The 25,489-nt window shown below is 40.8% G+C and overlaps 1 protein-coding gene across 2 annotated transcripts in view; it reads right to left on the bottom strand.

Moving 5' to 3' along the window:
- The window catches only part of rcan3 (regulator of calcineurin 3), a 75,136-nt gene that overhangs the window by 18,759 nt on the left and 30,888 nt on the right, over positions 1-25,489 (bottom strand). The window contains exon 1 of one of the 2 annotated variants that reach the window (XM_041813268.1): positions 22,082-22,326. The exons of the other annotated variant lie outside the window; for it this stretch is intronic. Within the exon in view, the coding sequence (XP_041669202.1) occupies positions 22,082-22,168 (87 nt within the window). The 5' untranslated portion in view covers positions 22,169-22,326. Of the gene's footprint in view, positions 1-22,081; positions 22,327-25,489 lie in introns of those variants that run through there. 2 annotated transcript variants of the gene reach the window in all.

Genomic DNA, 25,489 nt, shown 5'->3' with positions numbered 1-25,489 from the left:
GCTCTCTGCTTTGTTTGGGGACAGTGGAGACGGCTGGGTGTGAAGTCACAGCTCTCAAATAGCAGACGACTCGGCTTGATTGAAACAGCGAGGGCTGTCGGTTATTGCTGACCGCATGTTTCTCCATGTCACCTTTACATAACAGCAGGGTGTAAACAGGCTAAAATTTCAGTCCTCTCATCGTCAGCTCTGCTGATGAACATCTGAGGCTGCAGCCTCACAACTCTTCATCTCACATTCGTTTTCTATAATGAGACACTTTGTCCATGACAGAGAGCCATGCATGAAAATATATGACCATTTAAACATGTAAACTCATCTGAAATGCATCAAGGAATATATATATATATATATATATATATACACATGTACCTCATGATTATTCTTTAATCAATTATTTACTTTATAGTTTACCTTCTCTTATTGGTTTAGATAGTTGTTTTATCTTCCATGTGTTATTTTTTAATCATTGCTTATACATTTTCTTCTGTTTTGCCTTTTTTCTTTCTTTTTAAGGGGATATATCATGAAAAAACGTGTTTTTGCATACTTACTTTGGTATGCAGAGAACTAAAGTATGTCTAAAAAACATCAGACATCCTGCTCAGAACCTGCTCTCCTTATGATGCCACATTAGGAGTCTTTATAATAATACCTGCCCTTCACCTGATCTCCATCTATAGACATCCACACAACTGAGAAAGGCTGTTTAGAGCTAGTTTAAATATAGTACTGTGCAGGACTTAGAGGCATATTTGGGCCAAAAATTGAGACTTCAGTAAGGCATTGAAGGGCAGGTAGTAGGGTTGCCATGAGCTACTGGTTATTCTGTTAACATCCCAAGGGCCTGAAAACTGCCTGCAGTTTCCAGGCGTATTACCAGGGGTGAAAAGGCTGGACAAAAGAAATGCCGTCGAGCTTGACCTTGGCTGCTAAGCCATACAAGTGTCAACATATGTTGGGCTTGCTTCAGTCGTTACCCCTGCCCCTACCCCGTGCAGCCCTGGGGTGCAGCACATCGGTTTCTGTGATGAATCCTTAGTGCCGTGCATGCCTAAAACTTGCACATGACTGTGTTAATGTGTGATTTTGTTGTTTTATTGCAAAAAATAAAAGAAACAGATGAAAAGAGAAGCTTTTTCAACACTGTAGAACATACTGGATGAAGCCTGAGTGGCATCAGCTGTATTGAAGATGCCGTCTTAACAAAGAGGCAGAGCTGAAGAGGGTCTGAAGCCTCCTGACAGACAGCTTTATCATATCAGCTGTGTTCCTAGTTATGCATAATCTGTATTTAAACCAAAAACAATGAGATATAGAAAAATTAACCCCTAATAGTCTGTGCCCATAAAGGCATTGACTATTTCAGCTAAAATCTTTATTTATCAAGGCTGTAAACATGTTTATTTCTGCTGTAAAAAATCAGCATTTTAACATGAGATGTGTGTGACTTCTGGTGATTCTGCAGCCTCTAGTGGAGCATTCTGCAGGCTAGCCCTGCAGGGAAAGGGGGTCTGCAGAACACAGAGAGTACAGGTGAAGTATTTCAAAGACGACAAAAAGGAATATTTTCCTGATGCATCAGTGGCACGACCAGTATTTCTGATATAAGGCTGGAATATTTTATAATGCATGATGCAAAGATCACAACATTTTACTGCAAACGGACCCACACTTGATGGGGATTGTTTACCTGTTTTGGTCCAACCAAAAACTCCACTAATTTATTCATATGGCCAATATTTACAGCTGATTCAGGCAGAATTTTACAGCCTAAGTATCTGTTGTAAATATCATCAGAACTCTGGTTTCCCTTTAGACCAATATCTGTTGATAATGTCATGCATCTCTAATGGCCAGGTTGCCAAAGATTTGGCTGGGCCCCTGACAAACCAAGAGAATGGGCCGTGTTGTGATTTATTGGTGATATCAATACATGTGTGTTGGATCAGTAGCATTGGTGCTAGCATACTGGCGAACAGATGCCTCAATTTGGAGCTAGAAGTTTGTCAAGCTGTTCCTGGGTTATGATGTTCAAAGTGCTGATTTGTGCTACTTTTGTACCTCTTTTCATCAGTGTTTCCACCCAATATCCCCACATTTACCCATTTTTGCAACTTCTAACCTTTTTATGCTACTTTTACACCCGATGTCACTACTTTAGCCAACCATCTGCCATGTTTGCCTCAGTAACCCACTGTTGCCAACTTTCATCACTTTTCGTGACCTTTTGCCCATTTTGGACACCTTTAGCCCATTGTTGCCACTTCGTAAATAGTCACTTCCCTTCCCATTCTTGCCCCTTTAATAATTTTTGTTTCTTTAAAAAAAAAAGTTTGCCGCTTTAATCACATTTTCGTTGCTTTGAACCAAATTTTTGGGGGAAATTTTGGCCCATTTTTGTCACATTTAACCACATTTTTAGCACTTTTTATCTGCCACTTTTGCATCTTTAAACCAAATCTTGCCACTCATCACCCATTTTCAACACTTTTTAACTGCTTTTCACCATTTTCCTGCACATTTTACCTTTCTTGATCAATAATTTTTTTCTGTTCTGAACCCATTTTTGCCAGCCTTTACTATTTCATCACTTTTTTTCTGCCAGTTTTTGCCAGTTGTAATGGCTTTTTGTTATTTTAAAGCCCCTTTTGTTGCCTTTCTTTCCCTTTTTTTGTTTCTTTCAACCCATTTTGCCACTCTGTAACCACTTTTCACCACCACTGTTTTGCCACCTATTTTCCACTTTCAACCCATTTTGCCAGTTTTCTCCTTTGTTGTCTCTTTGTGGAATTATTTAATCATGTTCCCTTCAAAGTAATTTCATTTTCTTCTATTTTATTTCCTGGCATCCTGATGCCTGTGCACATCAGGGCTTAGCTATAAGGTCTGATATTACTTTCTTATTAATTCTGTTTTATAAAAATGGGTTTACATTTTGAAAAGGGCTGTATTAAATACATACATTAAAAAAATCATCTATGTTGCTTTGATAAGAGTGGTTATTATTCAGCTTGAAAAGTAAAATGTCACCTAACTTTACAATGGATCATGATTTTGCTGAACCTTATGGGCCCCCAGTTTGGCTGGGCCTCAAAAAGTTCTCCCCTTTAGCCCCCCTTATGGGCGGCCTTGCTTATGGCTAAAGATCATAACAACTACCACAAGTAGTTGAACCGAACCTGAGGTACAAACCAAACCATAACCTCCATGAACCAATATATCCCTAAAGCGAAGTGTATCTTTACATCCCTAGCAATAACCATAGTTTCTATGAGAAGATATGAATCAAATCAACCTTTTTATGTTAAATTACTTTGATGACATTTGCCTTTATCTGAGAAGACGGCTGAGAGAAAACAGAAAGATTGACATGCAGCACAGAGCTGAAGTCAAACCAAACTCGACTGCAGCCAGGACTTGGCCTCTATACATACGGCATGTACTCGATTATTCATGATGAAATCTTAAACTCAACTTTTAAGTGGCAACTTTTCCATCTTCTGGGTAAAAGGAAAAAAACACATTCAGAGACCAAACAGAGACAAACTCTCCCAGCACAGTCAGACCCTGGTGTGAGGAGGTATTAAAGCGTTTCAGTGGACCGCAGCCCCTCTGGTGGTGGCCGCAGGGCCGTCCTTCAGCAGATTGCCTCTTGGCTAATGAAGCAGTTATGTTCCTGATGGTAATAGAAAGGCTGTCATCACAGTGGCATCAGGACGCGTCTGTAGGCATGACTCATACTGAGTGCCGCAGTGAAGCGAAGCTCAGAGGCAGCTGGGGGTCCGACAGACAAAAAGATCAGTCGACTTAAAGTGCAGGGTTACTACGTGATATCGACAGGGCTTCTTTTGAAGATTAGTGTTGGGTCGAGGATGACAAGGCGCCTACAGAGTATTGACTTCACACCTCTCTTAGCTAATGAATGAACCAAGAATTCAGAGTGACCCTGTGACATAAGCGTTTCCTCATCTTATGTAAAGAAGGATTATGTTTCTCCAAAGTGTGGGGATCACTCACAGTTAACAGCCCTTCTTGTCCTGATCGCTCTCTAAACACATGACGGATAAACGCGCAGTAATCCAGCAGTACATTATCAGCAAAACCTCGGCACGGGCACAAATGTGTTCTCTGCAAACTGCCATGTTCTCAAAGTGCTGATGACTGTCATTGTTGTCAGCTCATTGTGCAGTAAAGGGAGTTACATAAGGCCCACATATTTTACTGTTTGTTCTTGTCAGTGGTCAGAGGGAAAGGGGCGCATCAGCTGAAACGCACACATCCCAGCTTTTGTTTGATCGGCAGCGTGAGAAAAATCAGCCCAACATGCACAAAAGAGATAAAATAATCGTCCCATTGTAGAGGTGCACTGATGGGGAAAATCAGAGCAGTTCAAAAGAATATTTTAGCGAACCAGTGTTGACACCACTGGTACTGTTTCAAAGGTCTGGTTTTCATAGTCCCAACCATTGAAAGTCACCGGAACATATCTGAGAGTGTGGAAGTCTCCAACACTGGCAACAATTTCCTTCATATTTGACCAAGACAACAAATCAGTTTCTCCTTAAGATGACGCCTTCTGCCCAACAACAAACCCATAGATCTTCTGAATCTGATATTAGCTAGACAAGCTCGCCACTATTAAAAACATTCTGGTGCTATGTGCATGTAACATTATTTACTGAAGGGTCGACAGAGTAGATATCAACCAATACCGATGCTCACCAAATACATCATGCATCCCAATATTATTTATCAGGGGTCCATGCTGATTAATGAAAACATAACTCAATATTTGGAACTGCATTAAATATGAAAACTTCATGTCACAGAAGTAAAATTCCATGATTAAAACACAATACAAGAAACGGCACAGAGCAACACCGTAACAGCAGGGAAATAGGAAATGATCACTGTGTCAGTGGCACGCAGGCCTCAGTGTTGATTGGCTAGTACTTCTGTGATGTCTAGCCAATCAGACGGAGTTGTAGGCGGGACTTTGGTGGGACTGTGGGGGAGGTAAACAGAGCTAAAAACAACCGACAGAGGAATTAAAGCAGTCATCTGTATGGGCATGGGTGATCTGTAAAATAAACTCCAATGTAGATAATCAGCCACATACCTAGGGATGGGTACCGAATTCGATACTTTTATAGGCACCGACCAAATTCCGACGGTACTACTGAGTACCGATTCACATAAAATCAAACGGTACCATGTTTCGGTACCTAAACGCATCCTTGTGACTGCAAGAGAGTGGAAGAGTAGTCAATTTTCCATGCCGGACACGAACGCAGCATTGCACGCACGTGAGTAATGACGTCAGGAGCAGCTAACCGAATCAACAAAACAAGCACGGCTGATCGGCTCGCGCTGTTTCCTGCTCATTCGCCTCCCTCCCTCTCACTCTTTTGCAGTGAATCCTCACTTCAAACACGGTGATTTGTCCGTTTATCATGTGGATATCAACCATGGAAATATAGTAGATAAAGGGATACGTTTATTCGCTAAGTCAACGGTCACACTGGATTAAGGGAGGGTGTGGACTGCCTAGTGTGACCGCATCCTAAAAGTTGCTCTCCATCTCTCTAACTTGGCGCAGCTGGCGCCATATAAAGCGCTCTGTCAGGATGGATTCAGAGTGATTCTGGAAGGAGAGACAGAGTCATAGGCTCGTCCTCGCTGCTTATTTCATCGCAGAATAAATCAGTTTGCCACTTTCTGTTAACTTCTTGCACTATACAAATATAACAGAACGGACCCTGTTTGTGACGTTTATGCTTCTGCGTGGACGGTCACATGATTGATTGATGAGTGAGGAGCAGACTCTGCTCTTACCAGGGAAAGATGACATCTTAGTTTTGTTGGAAACAGAACTGCATGAGGAAAGAATATGTGCAGTACATGTAGTTCATGGTAGAGGAAGTAGTTTGTTTACTTTCATTTGTAATACTTTACTAGGTAAAATTTTACACATTTTATTTATTTATTTCAACTCCTTACTCTATTGTTCATTTGTTTTGAACTTATTCTCCCTCCATGGACCCCAACGCATGTTTTTCCAAGAGGGGAAATTAGAGGAATAGGAGTTAGTGGGCTGGGTCTTCATTTGTGCAATATAAAGAAAAAACACTTGGTAGTTATAGTAGTTTAGGTTTCTATGTTGGAGTAACTTTTTAAAAACCCTCTTTTAAAACACTCATATTTGATAGTGTTTTGATATTGAAAATTCAGAAGTTTTGAGGTTATGTAACATTTATTATTGCATATCATTCACACTCAAAAGTACTGAAAATGGGTACCGTCTGTGCTGGTATTGGTTCACAGGTACCGGGAATCGGTACCGTACCGGTTCAAATGCGAAAGGTACCCATTCTTACACATACCCATCATCAACCTCCAAATCAGACACCTATTATTATTTTTAAAAAGTTCAAGCATAGTGGGAAATGAATTAAGCTGCTTAGACAAAGCCACAAAACAGCATTAGATCTAATTTGAATTTTAAAAAACATATGTGAAAAGCATGAGATGATGAGCTAACATTAATAACTAGTATTACACGAATAACTGCACATCCTAACTCTGTGACATGAGCAAACCTCCACAACAAAATCTGCCTGTGGAAGTATCCTAACAGCCTGCCAGCAATGCAGCGTGATACGGCACACTGTTTTCTCCCCTGTCACTCATTTTGATTACATGGGCAAAGGACATTGGAAAAGGGAGATGACCAGGCATCAGGGCTGTCTGAAAGGAGTATTTCATACACTCTTTTTACTTTCCTAACTCAAGAGCTTTTCTGCTTGCTTTACAAAGTGAAGATAGTTGTGCATTAATAATGCATATCTGTTATTGAAATGTGTCGTCTGACTTGTATCAACAGAGACAAAAAAAATTGTTAATCCCGTTAAATTCATGTCAGTGCAATACTCTGTACTTCTGTTTCTCCACATTCAAAATCAAAACCCTAGATGTCGGACTATTTACAGGCTGAAAACTTAAATTTACAGGGCAAAGAATTAATTTAATGGATGCAGTGAGGACAGGGAGCATGCATGTCTGACGCTTAGAGAACATGTTTGATGAACTGATAATCATTATACTGACCATGTTGTTCATTAAAATTTCTAAGGAGAAAGTTAACCATGTGAACACAGAAACATTCAAATAAAAGTGTAATAGGTTTTGGTCTGAAACAAAAAGTCTGTTGAGACAACGATATTTTGATACAAACTACTGTAGAATAGCAAAAACGTCTAACAATGCTGCAGTATGCATGCCAGGCCAGTGGTAAGGAGATTAGACCTTATAGTGAAACAAACGCACATGTGCACGTTCACTAAATTCTCTGGTTTCTGGGTGTAGACGTACAAAAATTGACTAACACAGGAGCGTTAGTGTGAAAAGATGATGAGGGGGGATTGCTACTGCAAGTGACCCTGAACTACAAAGAGAGGAAGTCAAAAGAAACTGTCAATAGTGAATAGAAGTAACAGAACTTGACCACTGCTGTTGTTTTTGGTAGTCCGCCTACTACATGGCTCCTGACTGGAACTGTAATGAGCCTGCATTATCCATTCCCAGGCACCCAAAACACTGCTATCATGCAAATGAACAGCCAATACACAACAAAAAATGAGAGTTTTTGGATAAAACTGTCATGCACAGTTAGCCTGATGACCACTTAAAAGTCAGAAATAAGGACTTTAATTTAGCGTGCCTCTTAGCCTTGCTTACAGTAAACTATCCTGCACTGTCTCTTACTGCTTTAATGTATCTCAAACCCTGTAAGAAACCCCACTGTGGTAAAAAGCCTTGCCCCATGCACGTTGGCACTAATTAATACGAACTATCTTAAATGTCTTGTGAAAATCTGCCCACATCCTTGCATATTCTGATCATGTCTAGTCAGCATTCTTGCCCCCTTTGCACATCTTGCAATCATACAATCAGTGCACATGGACTACTAGGAATAATACCTAACAAAGGCTTGTACATATTTAAATCTATGTTTTTCCTGTACACTGAGAGCAAAGCTAACCAGAGTTAAATTCCTGCTAAAGCCTGCTTGGCCAATAAAGCTGATTCTTATGTAAACACAGCCAGAGGATAGAGCATTTTAAATGCTCTGTCCTGCAGCTAAATTGGACTTTTACGGGGCACAGATGACCTAGAGGTCATGTTTACCTCATGTGCATGAGCAGTCCAGGTCTGGGTCCGGCCTTTCCCTAGTGTCAGTCACCACCTTGACTCTGGCCACTGGCCACCTGAGTAAATAAAGGTTTAAAAAGTCCAAAAATGGCTTTTGTAATTGTAATCTGATTGTTTTTTATGGTTTTACGTTATTGTATGGCCAAAAATATGACAAAAACTTTTCAATAGGCACAAAGAAATTGACTTTTTATAGATCAAAGGGTTAACCAAGGAAATAGTTAGCAGATTAAACAGGAAAATACTGTCTGATTCAGTCTGAAAGCACTTAGTAGAGTCTAAATTTACTGCTCTCCTTTGTTTTGATCTGGTTTATTATCTAAGCTAGGCCAGTCTTTGACTCAAATTATCACTCGATATAAAAATCCATGTTGGTAATCCACGGACCGGTTCAGTTCTGTGTTACAGATCATAATAAATAAGGATTAGACCAAACTAATTTGGACTTGAAGAAGGGTCATTCAGTGTTTTTTTTCTGTGAATCACTAATCTTTGGGTTTGACACGTGCGAGGCTTTAGGACATACTAATCCAGACCCTTGTATTAAACTGGATATGGGTGAAAACCAACAAACTAGGCCACAGTGCCTCGGGGTGAGTCAGTGGCAGTGTGATACCAAAAATAGACCGTGTTGGAATAAGTAAGAAAAATCATTTCTTAAATGTGTGGACCATCATTTTTAATTACCGCTTCCCCTAAAGGCCCAAACTGGATCCAGTCTAATGAGGTCGAACGAGGGATGCAGATTTTAGAGATTACAGACTAAGCTGAGGATGAATCTCATACCTGCATGCAGCACAGTATTTCTTATCACAGTCCATATTTTTCCATAAAAGTGAGCCAAGTTTCCACTGCAATCGTGTTTGAGAGCAGCTACAACTGAGAATGTATTCTATTTAAACAAAGCAGAGCTTTCACCTGACAAATATTACTATAAAGACTGTCAGGAGGAGAATGTTTCCCCCTTCAGCCATTTCTCACAAAACAGTCCCACTCATATTTTAATCAGCGTCTGATGGGGAACATCACGTCTCACATTATTCATCAGGTAGCTGCAGAGAGACGGTGTGATGCTGGAGAGCAAGCAGAGACTTTAACATCTAATATTACTTTGAATTAAATCTCTGAGTGAGAAAAAATGGATGGGCATCAGTTGTCTAGTCTGAAAATACTGATTCCAAAGCATTATCTGTGGTTTTGGTTGAATTTTGACTCCTTTTTCTGCTTTGACTGCTCAAAAAAATATGAATTTAAATGCCTCAATTACATGAAAAGCCTGTGAAAAACAGATGAGATGAAAGAGCCGTACTTGTGTGAATCGAAAATGTTTTAGAGAACATAACAGCTCCATGGAAGTAAAGCCCAACCAGTTTGACCTCCCTGTTCTGGCTGGCTGCAGCATAAGGCCCGCCCCCACCATGTTAACAGATGGGACATGAGTCAACTCTCCAACAGGGTTTCTGATATCATGGCTGCTTTTTATCATGATGATTTACTCCAGAATGTCCATTTTTATGCTAATTGGTAATCTGATGTCATAAAAATGGCTATAAAATTAAATCACTGACAGCCTGGTGAACAAAAGCAGCTCCTGCAGTGCTGATTTTTGAGTATGGGTTTGTTCCAAACCAGAACTAGAATCTGTTCTGCTGTGGACTGTGCTGACCTGAGGGATGTTTGCTAAAGGTATTTGTTGGCTTTGGTTATAAGAGGAAGGAGTTTAATTCTGCAGCCACTCCAGCAAATCTCTGCTGCACAAACTCTGGCTCCAGATGACAGAACTAGCACAATCTGCACTGTCATGAGGATGTCTTGGCTTTACAAATTGTACAACAGGTGGATGTGGTGGAGACTCATTGTCCATCTTTATATACAGACTATAGGTACTTTGCAGATGAGATCACACAGCAGTGAGACTCCCCTTGGGGGGCAAGCACTTCCGCATAGAGAAACTCTACCAAAAGGCTACGCTTGAACCATATGCAAAGTGCTCAAAGTGTGAAAGTATAAACATTCCTAATACTTAAGCTCGGAGAACTACCAGTTCACATTGGGAGAGTGTGTCAACAGTAGATTATTTTTTCTTTTTGATTTGTAATTTATTTTGATATGACTCCATATTTATTATTTTTGTCTTCTACCATGACTGGGTACATTAAGAAGATAACAAGGTTAATGGTTGCTACACAGAATGTGGTTTCACATAAAATTCTGTGGTTTACCACCTCAAAAGTCAACATTACCTCATCAATGGCGCCGTAGACACTCTGTGACCCTCTGACCTCTTGATGATGTTTTGCTTGTGCTGCAGGATGAGACTCCGTGTTAATAATGAAGATTTACTGTCAGGAGTCGATGCTTTGTGATGTATTTTGAAGTTTGCTTTGCACGTTCTTCCGGCTGTTTGGATCAATCTGCTCTATGTGGATTGATGCCGTTTGCAGGGTGGGAAATTAGCCCCCGCCACCAGGCAAACGTGGGTATTATTGAGCAGTGTCCAGTGAATTTCGTCAACTTACCAGACACTGGGGCGAGGAAATAAAAGAGATGTAATAGGGGGATTTTGTGGTGGTAAATGACATAAATTTAGTCCCATTTTTTTTGCTTGTTTCACTGACTTCATGAGCAGAACCGAACAGACCTAATCACTAATTGAAGAAGGACCTCCCCTCCTCCCCAACTCGGAGCTACTGTCAGATGTCTTCATGTAAGTAGTGCTGCCAGGGGTCTGCTTTAAACCGATGTTTCACTTTTTTCAAGAGCTGAGTTCCGGTGCGAGGTTGCAGGAATCATGCGCAAAAGTTTGCATGGAGAGGTACAGGACAAACTGGATCATGGGTGCACTGACTCCTTGACTATAAATCAGGATTTTCATACTAGGCCTCATCTCATAATGCTGCTTGTGAAAGTAAAGTGTCTAGTAAAAAACGAGAGTGGCTGGTAGATTTTTGAATCTGGAGCAGAGTGACGCTTCATTGATGTGCCGGAGATGTGTGCCTTTCACGGGCAGATCACGGCACAATCATTCCATATGGAAATTAGAGGTAAGGCTCAGAGTGGTGTGTGTTTGCATGAAAAAAAAAGAAGTGAGGAAAGGTAAAAAAAAAGTCATAAACAAAGCATCATTTGTATCAGAAAATGTGCGGAGAATATAATATAAAAGCAAACAATTTAAAAGGGTGATGTATTTTTAAAAATGCTGTAAATAATCATCTACAATTGCGGTAGGGAGGTCAAAATTTCAATCAAATTAAATTAATACTGCAGGCCTACTTTCAGATCTTCTACTCATTCTACTTTTACACACATTTTTCAGTGAGTTTAAAGTCATATGGAGACCTCACGCTGATCTTTTAATGACTATTCTTTCTTTTTCCTACAGGGGACTAAATATTACGACAGCTATATCTTTTTTAACACCTCTGGCCTTGCTGAAACGTTTCACAGCTCTTTATGCTGTCTCATCCATCTCTGATTTGAATTTCCCATCCTGCTTTTCTTTTCTACAGTATAAAAATCTAATGAAAGGTCATAAAGCTGAACACCAATAAGTGGTGAGTTTATTCTGTCTGTGGAGAATCTCTCAGAGAGGACAGAAACGGATAGATGCTGCCCTGAGAGTCAAACTAATACCAAAAATAACCACATATCCAACAACGGGCTTCTATTTTTAATCCTCCAACAAAAATATCTGCTTATGTATTAAAGCTGCCTGATCTTTTATGGCTTCAGAAGATCTCTTCTGTTATTTAAAGGCAAAATAAGAGTGATTCAGACATGCTGTTGGCATGTAGAGACTAGAAACGTGGTCATTTTGGTGACTTGAAGTAACACATCAGAGAAAACATACTGAGCTCTCAGAGATGGAGTCTGAGGTTTTCTGTGAGTATGATCAGCTGTTCAGGAGGTAAACATGGGTCCATTATAAGCAGTCATTAATTTTAGTGTAGCAGTAAATCCTCAGCAGTCCAGAATAACAACAACTCCTGATTAATGGTGCTGTGGATGCAGAAGCACCAGGGAGGTATGTGAATGGGCCCAGTGTTATTACAGTGGGATCAATAGCTGAAGCAGGGAGCAGTATCGACAGGGGCCGACGCTGCGGCGCTGCACAGCCATTCTCTTGAGGACAGCGTGTCCACGGCGGGGTGAGACTGAAATCAGTTTACAGCATGAGGGGACACATTAATCCTATTACCCCCAATCTGGTGGTTATGATTTTAATTGAAGCCTTTTCTGCAGCACTTGGACTCACTCGAACACACACATAAGCACTTTTTTATTACGTCACACACTCTCAGCAGCAGAGTGTGCCTACAACGTCTCCCACACAGATTCACACACTTTAGAGGAGAAAGTTGTTCAAAGAGTTACACAACATTACATAAGGAGGCTGAGAGATGCTCCAGCTCTCACCTTAAGTAACTGCAGCTTCTCTGCAGAGGAGCGTTTTCACTACTCATCACTGCCTATTCTGCTTACCTGCATTTTACCTCCTTTATCTCCCAGTGCAGCGGTCTGTTCATGACAGAGCTTTAGTAATGATAGAGCATTAAAGGAGCATGAAGACTAATGCCATTTATCATCATATTTATTCAAGTTTAGTCATTGGGAAGAGTTTCTGTTAGTCTGACCTCGGTCAAACATTTCCTTTATCTGTTACTGCAGACTTTATTTTTGTCAACAAATATAATTGACAATAAGTTAATCAAATATGCAGACAAACTGGTACAAGAACAGATATAATCACTAATCAGCCAAGAAATATAATCAGACATATGAAGGTCAAAATTTAAACTAAGGTAAAAATAAGTTAATAACCCCACTACCACCCAGTCTAGTCCAGGCCACAGCCTAGCAAAAGAATCAACCTAGATGACCTCTGAGGTGAACATACATCCTCTGCCACATGTCAATGATAAAGCCTTTGGTCCACAGCACTTGGGATCTGGCTAGTTCTGGGTACATAATGTATAAGTACACTACTGCCTATGGTTACAAAGAGAGACAGCGTGGAAGCTTCCAGCATGTGGCAATTGGCTTCTTCACTGCTGTAAGACCAGCTAATCATACCTTTAGAGATGCACTTTATTAACAACTGATAAAACGGCTGTAAGTATCTGCCTATATCAGCTGTAGATAATAAGCTTAGAACACCTGTGAGTAAAAGCTGCAAATAGCAGCCTGTAGACTGTAAAAATGGTCCTATATCAGCTAGAATATCAGCATATATTGACTGTAAATATGAGCCTTAATAGGCTGTAGTATTAGCCTTTATCAGCTTTAAATATCAGCATATATAGGCTGTAAATACTGGCATATATTAGCTGTAAATGTTGGCCAAAATGGGCTTTAATTATCACATACACTGGCTGTAAATATCTGCTAATATTGGTAGTAGATATCGGCCGATCATTTGCAATAAATATTGGCCTGTATCAGCTGTAAGTATTGGCCATTATCAGCCCGTATCAGCTTAAAATATCGGCTGAAAGGCTGCAAATTTTGGTCTATATGGGCTTTAAACATTGCCTACATCAGCTTTAAATATATGAAGATTTAGGCTGTAAATATATCTCTATATCAGATGTCAGTATCTGCCTTTATTGGCTATAAATGTTGGCAAAAATGGGCTTTGATGTTCACATATATTGGCTGAAAAAATCTGCCTATATTGGCAATTAATATTGACTTTATCAGCTGTAAATATAGGCCTGTACCAGCTGTAAATATTAGCCTATATCAGCTGTAAATATGAGCCTATATCAGCTATCAATATTGGCCTATATTATCTGTAAATATTGGCCTATGTCATCTGTAAATATCAGCCTATATCAGCTGTCAATATTGGCCTATATCAGCTGTAAATATTGGCCTATATCATCTGTAAATGTTTGCCTTTATTGGTTTAAATCCCGCCTGTATCGGCTGTAAATATTGGCCTATATCAGCTGTACATATTGGCCTATATCATCTGTAAATATCAGCCTATATCAGCTAAAAATATTAGCCTATATCAGTTGTAAATATTGCCCTATATTGGCTGTAAATATCGGCCTTTATCAGCAGTAAATATTGGCCTATATAAGCTGTGAATATTGCCTGTATAGGCTGTAAATGTTGGCCTATATTGGTCTATATAGGTGTTGAATACTGCCTACATTAGCTGTAAATATCAGCAGATAAAGGCTGTAAATATCTGTCTATATTAGATGTCAATATTGGCCTTTTTTTTATAAAAATATTGTCCTAAATGGGCTTTAATTATCACATACACTTGCTGTAAAAATCTGTCTTCATTGGCAATAAATATTGCCTTATATCAGCTGTGAATATAGGCCTATAACGGCCTGTATGGGCTCTAAATATTTCCTACATCAGCTGTAAATATAAGCAGATATAGGCAGTAATATTAGCCTATATTAGCTGTAAATATCAGCCTTTACTGGCTATAAATACTGGCCTATAACGACTGTAAATAACATATTTGATAGAAAACAGATATCAGATATCTTCCATCTTTGAAAAACTACATCTGTTTCATGTAGCAGTTACACAGGAGAGGAATGAATCCATCAAATAAAGGTCAAGCTAACATCTACACACTGTGTAAATTAAATTCTTATGTATTTATGTCATTCAGACAGTATGGAGGCATTAGCTTACATCTTTTTATGATTAAAACCAACAAACATTGGGTCCTGAGGTCTGTAATTATTTCTGAAATGACACTAAAGCAGGCATCCACGTATATTTCTTTAAAACCATTCCTGTATGGAATATTAAACTTCTGCTATCAGGACATCCCATAATACTACAGTCCGGTTTTAGCTGGTCACATTCTGCAGACTCAAAGAGCTGCAGCCCTTCTGTTTTCATTTAAGGTCACTGATTTGGTGTTCTATTTTAAGGCTCTAAAGCGGCCTCACCCTTTGAAGCTGTTTGTGCTGGACTGGAAACCAACTGGAAATTCTGAGGGGAAAATTTGGTCCAATTAAATTCTGTGACAAAGGCCATCCATTGTGACGCTGTTTCGCCATCTTGGCGTAAACTATGAGCCTCCACATTCCACCGCTGAGCCCTTTCTTCTTCTCTGCTGCTAATCTTATCCCTCCACGGCCGCGTCGTCTTGGCCGCACGGTAACCAGACACGGCGCTCAGGAGACCGTCCTTTGTTCGACGTCACCCTAACGGACGCTGCGCTAACCTTTAGCTGACACCTGAGCCCCGCCGTTTCTCTAGGGTTTCAGGCCTATGTGAGCTGCCCATCTCCACCTGCCTCGTGCCATAGACGAGGAGAGCAGGCACACCTGAGCCCGGGATCGCTCAACCTTGCCATGATGCAGATCTGGTTTCCTACCAGCTCTGAACCCGATATGGTCAGCGTCTACATCCATCCTGCGTGTCCTGCTGCTGCTCCTCTAGCTCTGGCCGTCACCTCAAAGGCTGCATCACAACAGAGTTTTTAAAAGCTGCCGTGGATCATATGAACGTTCAGGCCTGATTTAAGTTTGATGAGTGGAAGGCCTGTTGGTGTCCTTTCTCTAAATAATGAAACACTGCAGAGAAAATGGGTCACGGATTAAATGGGTAATGATTGATCGCAGCAGATAGTTCATAAAGGCAGCTCATACATTTGTGCAGGGAGATTTTTAAACTTATATAAAGGAGAAACGATTGGAATAGTCGACTTAAGACCTGAAATAGTTAGACTTTTAATCAAGTGGTACTGTTTTGCAGGAAACCAATCTATATTCTCTCAGTCTTCAAGCAAAAGTTTGAAATATAATCATTTTAAACACAGATGTTAGTGTTTTTCTTAGTGTTTTGGGGTAGAAAATTGAGTTTTAAACTGTCACACTGACCAAAAAGCTATTCAAAGACAACCCCTTTGGTTTTACTGTTGTAAGAGTCATAGAATTTATATATTTTAAAGATTATTTTGAGGCTTTTTGCCTTCATTTTGATGGACAGCTGTAGAGAGACAGGAAATACAGGGAAAGAGAGAGTGTGGAAAAACATGCACCAAACAGCACAGGGACCAGGACTGGATCCTGTGACCAGCGTAGCATCTGTATGTTGGTGCCTGCTCTACTAACCGAGCTAAACAAGCGCTTGAGCTGAAGAATATATCAAGAAAATGATGAGTTGATGATTGAAAGAACAACATCCCATCTATTCATAGGGGTGGGTGTCTTTTGAGTTTTCCCTGAAACCAGATAAATTAGTACTTTAAATGGTGCTGTTGACTTAGCTGTGCCCTAACTGATACTTTCAAGACTAAAAAGTAAAAGTATTGTTATTGTTTCAGAGAAATACCTTTAAAAGAAACCAACATAAACTGGGGATAAGAAAAAGAAACAGCTGTAGCTTCTATAGGTTTGAGGCATAGCTAAAATTCATGCACTGGCTCTGCATTAGAGAGACATTTGTCAGAAAGGAGACTGCATTTAAGACACTACTATGCCCTTGAATGGGAAAACATCCTGGACAGTAAAATGAATGAAAGACATTCATGCTCTGCTAAAATAACGTCAAGTTTTGTAGCGCTTCAATGGTCTGATGATCTAATTTTAATATTAGGCATCATGATGCATCATGTTAGGTTGCAGTTTCAGCTTTCTTTATTACTACACATGGCTGCTCTTTATTAATGGAGGCAAGCTGTCAGATAAACATAAACTCCCAATATCAATGTTAATTTTGTTGTACTGTAAATCAGTTTTTATTATGTCATTAAACAAAAGGACAGTGAATACAATGAAAAGCCAACAAAAATCTATTAACAACTTTTGCTTATTTCTAGGAAAAAGTTTGCAAAGGTTTCGTTGTGTTTTTCACTTATTAACATTGAAATCAGTTTTATCAGCTGCCTCTCTTTTGCTCCTTTCCTCACACGTCTCTGATTTAATGAGAGAAATTAACTTCAGATCACTCCGTTAGGGTTTAAGATCTGAGCTAAATATGTGACAGGTAGCCTCCTGTGTCAGTAGTAGTAACTTTAGGGGAATATTGTTGGCAGTGTTTGAGTCAGGATTCTGGCAAATCAATTATACGGTACGTTTGCTCCACAGGCGTTTGCTTTGTCTTGTTGTAATATTTGACATTACTGTATTTAACAATCGCAACAGATATGAACACACTGGTTCCAAAAGGACATAAGAGCCCATCTATCCTCAATTAAAACATCTTTAAACACCGTCGTCATCTCTAATCCGCCCTGGCTCGCTCGATGTTTCTAATAGTGACACAAAGGTGCTGATTGGTTGAGAAGTGTCACATGCACATGGTGCTACCTTAAAGACAGGAAAAGCTGCACCATTCAGAACAGACTACTAATGAAATTAGGGATGCACAGATACCCATATTGGTATCAAGCCTAAGTACTCATTCTCATAAAACAAAGCAGATACTCCACTCAGTTTCATTTTAAACATGATGTTAGCCTCTCATTATGAGTTTGTAGTCAGAGTTGGAGCCATGTCTGCAGTCTGGTGATAGTTGAAGATAAATGAGGATGAAAACAGAAGAGACTGAAAACTATGCACTGATAAACCATAATAATAATAATAATAATAATAAGAGGAATAAAGAACACGATTAAAATAACTTTCAAAATAATTTTAGGAGTAGTTACGGTATTATTAAGTGTGTATTTGGTATCAGTGAGTACCTGAATCTGAGTACTTGTACTTGGTCTAGACAAATGTGGTATGAGCGCATTCCTAATTGAAATGCATTGAATGGAAACAGGTCAATATTTGAGTAGATGCACAGGGGGGAAATATACATCTGTCTGCATCCATGATGCTCTGCTTCTGCATCGATGCAGAATTGTCCACATCTGCATCATGATGCATGGTTGAAATGAGTGCCTTTTATTTAGTGCTGCACAGGTCACTTTGGGGTGGTGAGGTTCCGAAATGAAACACTGAAATCTGTGCTGTGATTTGGCCTGGTAGGTACTTAATGTGTTGGTACTAGTACTAGGGTGGTGAACAGGATTAAAAAAGTGGAAAAATGGGTTTGAGTGGCTAAAAATATGGTAAAGGTAGGTCAAAAGAGGCAAAAATGGCTAAAAAGAGGCAAGAAATTGGCAGAGTTGCACAAACTGGTTGAAAGTGGTGGACAGATAAAGTGTTGAAAAGGGATAACAAGCGGCAACAATGCATTTAAAAAGGCAAAAATGGGTAAAAAGAGGCAAAAAATATGCACAAAGTTACAAAATGGGTTAAGAGTGGCAAAAATAGGAAAAATGGGTGGTCAAATAGAGTTAAAAAGGTGCAAAGTGGGGTCAAAAAAGGCAAAAATGGGTAAATAGATGCAAAAAAAAAAAATCAACACAAAAGCAAAAATTGGTCTAAAGTGGCAAAACCAGCAAGAAAAAGTGGCAAAAATAGGTTAACAGCTGCAAGGATTGAAAGTAGCTGTGAAAAGTACTTACAATTGGCAAAAAAGACTGGTAAAAAGGGGTTAACAGTGGTAAAAATTGGCAGAAAAGGTGGTGAAATGTGAGTAATAGGTGGCACAAATGGGTTTATAGTGTCAAAATGGGCAGAAAAGGTGTGCAAAATTGTTGAAAAGTGGCACCAAAAATAGCATCAATGCTACCAATCCAACACATGCATTGATACTAATACTAGGTACGGCCCATTCTCTGGGTCTATCAGGGGCTCGGTGAAATCTGTGACCAGGCTTGGTTATAATGGCACCTTTTTTCAGTACTTATCCCTATCTATTCATATAAATCTATCTGAGAGGACAAGAAGAAACACAGGGAAATATTTCCTCTTTGATAGGCTCTATAAATCGCACAAACATCATAACGATGTGCTGCTTAGAAGCTGAAAATAACCCTCACAAACTAAAGCAAGTGACAACCTGTTATATAAGGTTGTATATCAAAGACAGAGACTGTGGGAAAGAATGAAAACATCACAGACGTCAGCAAAAATCACTGCAGCAATGCTGAACTGCAAATAGCACATTAGTCATCAAATCTTTGCTCCTTCCTCATAACAAGCAGAGTTTGTGCGGTGAGAACGCCTGAGACCAACAAAAGACACAAACAGATGGGCGGACGGATGGAAAGGTGGTAGAAGCTTCTACAGGCGAGGAGTGGTGCTGCTGACAGAGGTGTTTGTGTGTAGGTCTGCGAGTCCGCTGACTCACTGTTTGGAGTGTGAGAGTGTGTCAGTGTTACTACGGTCTTCAGTATGTGGGAAGAAGAAGCTGAGGGTGAAAAATAGCTGCCCTCTGTGAAATCTCCAGAGTTTTCATTACAAATTCTGCAATAATAAGCTGTGAATTTATTATTAGATCGAAATTCTGATTTCTCCCAGTGCTTATCTAATTAAAAAAGCATTTAATTCAGCAGCAAACTGGAGCCAGAGAAGGCAGATTAATTATTCATTCATGTATAAAGAGCTAATAAAGAGGCACCAATCAAACTGACTGGATAAATAAATTAGATGCAAATGTCAGCAGCAAGTCAAGCATGCTGGGTAAGTGTGCACGCCTGCGTCACACTGTAACATATTTCCAGCCTGTGACCTTCATCATGCGCCCTCCTGTGCTGTCATGTGCTGATGCTGGGATATATTTCCAGGTAATGATAGCATGTTGTGGCGAGCATGCACGCCCTGGCCTCACTAAACCCTCTCTCTCTCTCCATAACAGCGGCGCTTCTGTTTCCCTCACAAAGCACTTTGGTTTGACTGTGCCAGCAGCTCTGCCATTATTTCAAACAACAACCTGCCCTGTTCACGGCCTCTGTGTTTGTGTCGTTTATGATGTAACCGGTGGGCACGTAGCCAAGGCGTGGGCATGCCGTTTCCAACCGTGTCAAAACAAAAGCCTCCAAAAAACCACCACCAACCATCTCTGCTTATTACAAAACACCATTCAGTGATTGTCTTCATGTGGCCTATTCAGCCAGCGCCTAATCCTTCTGTCTATAAATAGCACCAACACATATCAGTCCACCTAAAAACAAAACAGGATTCTGATTATTCTTCCAGGACGTATTAGCAGAACCAGGCGGCTCAAACGAGCTCAGATCTTGTTGATTGATGATGAAAAACACAGGCGAGGCTGCCAGAGAGGTGAGCTCAATCAGAGGCAGCTCCCCCGCCACGTGCCCCTGCTGTTAATCTGCCCTCTCCCCCGGTGCGTTCACTGTGCCAGAAACCGGGATTAGTGGTGTTCTTTGTGTCATTCGAAAGTCAGCCCTCTGTCTGCTCTTTTAATTGTGCGCAAACCCCTCTTTTTTCATCAGGAGAGGTGGGCTGATAAAGGATTTTTAATGTCCTCTTCAGGGCTGGCCGGGGTTCATTCAGAAAATAAGCAATGAAGAAATCTTCACGGCCTTTATATGGGAGTTTCTCCAGGCTTTTTTGATGCTTAGGAATCTTTAAAATCACCACTGCAGGGTGACACATCTATGCGTTTCGCTGGTTTGCAGAATGCATTATTTCCTGTGTATGTTCATGCTTTTAAACGATTATTTTAAGGTACGAAACATATCAATAAGACGGCTCATTCTGTTTGCAGCTCATGCAAAATCAGACACATGACAGGCATTTCAAAGAGGCAAACTCTCTGTGAAGGCTGGTGTAGGGTTAGAAATAGGCATGGAGTTGCAAAAGTGTGATGAAATACAGCTGACCAAGGTGCAGTGTGGATGAGGGTGGGGTGACTGGCTGCTTCAGAGCTGCAATTGCAGTTTGAGGTTGCAAGACAAAGCTGAATCCAGCATTTAACAGCAAAGAAGACAGCTATGAAAGTGTGTCTTAACACTGCGATGATACTTTCATGTACGCGTCCCTTTAAGCATTCTCATCATGGTTTTAGGTGATACAACTTGTGCCAGACTTCTAGGATGCACTGACGCTTGCTTTCACTCTATATTCCCTCCTTTCTTTCCGTCTTGGATGAGTCAAATCAGACAACCGCTGAAAAAATATTCTGACACAGGATTTCCAAATGCTTAACAATGCGTACCAAGCTCTGGAAGTTGATATGTTTGCCCCACATGCCAGAGGTTGAGTCCCCAGGCTCACTTTGAGGACATCAGGTTCAACTACTTCCCTGCTCTGTGACTGACAGGCTGCATATGCATACCTGTACCTGCCCTCAGGATAAGTCAATAAAATATGACTGTAGAATGTTTTTACTGAGTTTGTAGTTACATAAATGTCCTCTGGACCTAAGGAGGAAAGAAGGCGAACAAAATCATGAAACCACTCAAAAAACCTTTTCTGATTAGACTATTAATGTTACACTGTTTTAGCATTAATTTGCTGCTTATATAACCATCCCCTTTTTGGCTGCTCCTTTCCCATCTACCCCAGTGCACCTGCAATGCTGCTGGGATGAGAGAGCAGAGAGAGAGAGAGAGAGAGAGAGAGAAAGGAAAAGAAGGTCTGTCTGCCACTGCGTCTAAAACTGTCTTCCTCTGCATGTGCTTTGCATGAACAATTCAACTCATCACACCCTTCCATTCAAACTGCGCATCCTCCCTTTGAAAGCACACACTGACAAAACTTACACAACGATGCAACTATTTGGTGCAGTACAGCGATTTTTTTTTTTTTTTTTGTTGTTGTTGCGTGTGTCCCTTTCGTGCCCCGTCTACCCATTTCTGCAATTCATTCAGCGTCAATCAGAGCGCCGTGCGCGCGGAGCGGAACGTGCGTCTTGGCGAGCTGCGGCTCCCATTGATAAAAATCCTCGTCTGCGAGAGCGAGAGAAGGCTGCATTCAACGTCACCAAGACATGCATGCACTGGCACACGGCAGGCAGCATGCAGACAGTCCGGAGCTACACAATCACAAGGGCATGAATGTAAGACCTGTGAAACTCGTACCTGCATTTTGTCTGACGTAAACACCTCAGTGTCTACTTCACAGGCGATGATGGTCACCATCTCCAGTTTCATGTTTATCGATGGCATTCCCCTTCGTGGTTGGGAAATAACGAGCTGGAGTAAAAGTCTGTCTCCTCCTCTGAAGCAGGGGGTCTGCTGGGGTCCGTCTCACAGAACTTGCTGTGGATTTCTCTGCTGGGTTGGAGAGCTGGCTCAGACTTACTGCTGGACTCCTCACTGCACCGACGCGCTGCTCAGAGTGATGCTGCAGCAGCGGAGCTAACTCTCCCTCTCTCACCCTCCTCCCCCCGCCTCTCGCTCCACATTGACGTCATCACCATCCTCACGTTCGTCGTCGGTTACGCCACTCCATAGCCTGACGAACCGTGCAGCGTCCACTGCAGATTTACGCTCCGGTTTATTCCGCTTTTTCTCGTATTTTTCTCATGTTTTATGTTCTCTGAGCTGTCACGTGTCACCACCTTGCTGGAAAATTGACTTTATGAGTCAGGCTGTAAATCAGCAATTCAGCACCAGTGTCACCCTGACTCACCCCCTGCATTCCTACACACAGCCTGTTGTTTCCCTTCGATTGAAGCTTTTATTTACATACAATTCAGTGAACACACCACTGCAGAGGGACTCTGTACCAGCATTAATGGAAGTCTGATGTTAAAGCTCTACAATGACTGCTGGGAGTGTCTGTGTGCACGTTAAAGACTGGGAGTTCAGTGGTTAGTGGACGAAATAATAATCACCTTATGACTCATACCACAGCAGAACAGCCTGGTTGCGACACTTCATCACTTTATTTATCTACACATAAGCTAAACATGACACTTCATAAATACTTTACCAGAAATTTAGTGAGTCAGTGATGAATTGCTTAATTTTGATCAGGCTAAAGCCTGGTATACACAGGGCGATTTTGGCTATCCCACATGAAAGATGACCAATTGAGGTGATTTTTTTTTTAACCTGACATGCCAGATAGATTTGTTTCACACATCCATCTGGAAAACCTTCAATACTAAGCGTTTGGGAAAGGGCAGAGGATTTGATAAAAACTTGGGAGTGTGATTGGATGAGCGTTCTGTCTGTCACATCTATACGGGCCAATAAGAGCAACAAAACACGTGATGTAGCTGCGACCGAGGTGCGCGTGCGCAGCCACCAAGGAATAATGCGAACCATGGTGACTGTAGATATGTCAGAACACAACTTTTGTCGTTTTTGACAAGAAAACAACTCACTGCTGTTCTTTGTTCTTCTTATAATGAAGAAATGTCGTCAATTCTGATAAAACTGGTGCTTTAGCAGCATCCACGCTAATCTCTTCCGCCATAACGGCACCGGCCTCTTGTTGCTGCTTGCTTATGTGACGCCTCCGCCGTGCCCGAAAGCACTGCCCCTCGTCACTGATGGGTCCTGTCACTTTCTAACCAGGCCCATGGTTCAGACGGGAGCTTTGCAAGATGGGTTTGCCAGTGAGAAACACGGAAACAGGCGTATCCATCTGCTTTGCAACGTTAGATATCTTTGGTCGTGGCTCTAAAACAGTGGTCCTACATCCCGATGTGAGACAGGCTGACAGATGGCCATTGTCACGGTCTTGCAACCAAAGATAGCCTGGGATAAAACTCTGACAGTGTCAGAAATTTAGGATGACCATCTCACAGTGTGACTGCTGCTACGACCTACGCCGACTAACCTACTAATAGAAATGCAGCAACAAATGACTGAACGATAAACGCGACACTAACGCTAACAAATGAACAAGTTAGCATAAGATTGGAGACAACACCAAGCCATGGAAGTTTGTGGGATTCCAAAAAGGAAGAAAATCTTGATCCCAATTGTTTTTCCAAAAATTACAACAGCTTTATTATTGCTTTGCTGCATTATTTACCACGGCACTGGCAGCATATGATTGACGCACGCTAACGTGGCAGACACTGATGACGTTTATTTATCGCATATGGGTGAAGGTTTCACCTGCAAATTAGTGGCGTTAAGCGGGAGTTGTTATGGTACAGTCTGCACACGTCAAACTTGATAGTGTAAGAGACTCGTCTCACAGTGTAGCATGCCAGAAACGTATAAGATTGCTAAAAACGCAGTCTGTAGGAGGCAGCGTAAGTCCTGATTTGGAGGACTCATGACTCAACTTGGACTCAGACTCAAGCTTTAACTGCATCATGACTCTAACCTTTTTTTCTTCAAACTGTTTTATTCTGTAATATTTGCTGTTTTTGTATAAGAAAACCCCTCATAACTCATGCAGCGCCTGGTTAGTGTGTTCACCTGCATGTGCGTTCACACGTTCTGAACAGCTTCTGAATTGCTAAGGCTCATCATATTAGCCGCTGTTGCTGCTGTACAGTAGTCCTCCTCAGTCTTGGAAAGGGTGATAGAAACTCTTAAACCTTGTAGTGAGTCTCGTTAGTTAAAAATATTAATCCAACTTTGAAGTCTGCGTTAACATCGGCGAGATAGTGGTGATTAGTGACCTTAACAAGGTTGGCAAACGGTAAAATTATATGTTTAATGACAGTTCAGACTTTAGAGCATTAAAGGGGGACAAAGTTAAGACCTTTTTATGATGTGTTCAAATGTCACAAGGAGAAAATTGAAATTGATTTAGATTTTAGTGAGAAATCGGAATAAATCAAGTCATTTTAAAGTAGGGATATTTTGTAAGATAGACGTAAAGCATGAGTTCAGGTAAAAGCATATTGTCTCATTTTTCCACCCTAAATACACAAATAATCCTGTTATATAACTAATATTATCAATGAAGAGTGTGATCATCAAGGAGTATCAATAAGAGTATCAATATCAATAAAAATCAGTGACCCTCATCCTGGACTGTAATGTTTTTCAGTTTTCATCAACTAAAACTATGAAGGGTGATCAGGACTAAAATGTGACTAAAACTAAACATATTTTTGTCTGAAAAACCCAACATCTACGACCTTCACTGGGTCGTAGATGTTGGTGTTTTTTTGTTCACAACTGCTGTAAACAGCTCCTCTAGTCCTTTAAAATAAAAAGTTGAAGAAATTCATTTATTAATAAAACATATCAATGTAACCCAACTGGAATGCTAGAATGGCTTAAAAATGATTAGTATCCATCCATCTATTTTTAATACCTCTTATCCCGTTGGGGGTCGCGGGGGAGCTAGAGCCTATCCCAGCTGTCGTTGGGTGAGAGGCAGGGTACACCCTGGACTGGTCACCAGTCAATCGCAGGGCTGACATATAGAGACAGATAAGATATGCTCACAGTCACACCTATGGACAATTTAGAGTCACCAATTAACCTAATGCGCATGTTTTTTGGTGATGGGAGGAAGCCGGAGTACCCGTAGAGAACCCACGCATGCATGGGAAGAACATGCAAACT

Source organism: Cheilinus undulatus, linkage group 18, assembly GCF_018320785.1.
Source record: "Cheilinus undulatus linkage group 18, ASM1832078v1, whole genome shotgun sequence".
NCBI lineage: Eukaryota > Metazoa > Chordata > Actinopteri > Labriformes > Labridae > Cheilinus > Cheilinus undulatus.
Note: the sequence above shows the minus strand (reverse complement) of the source record. Positions and strands in the feature narration are given on the sequence as shown.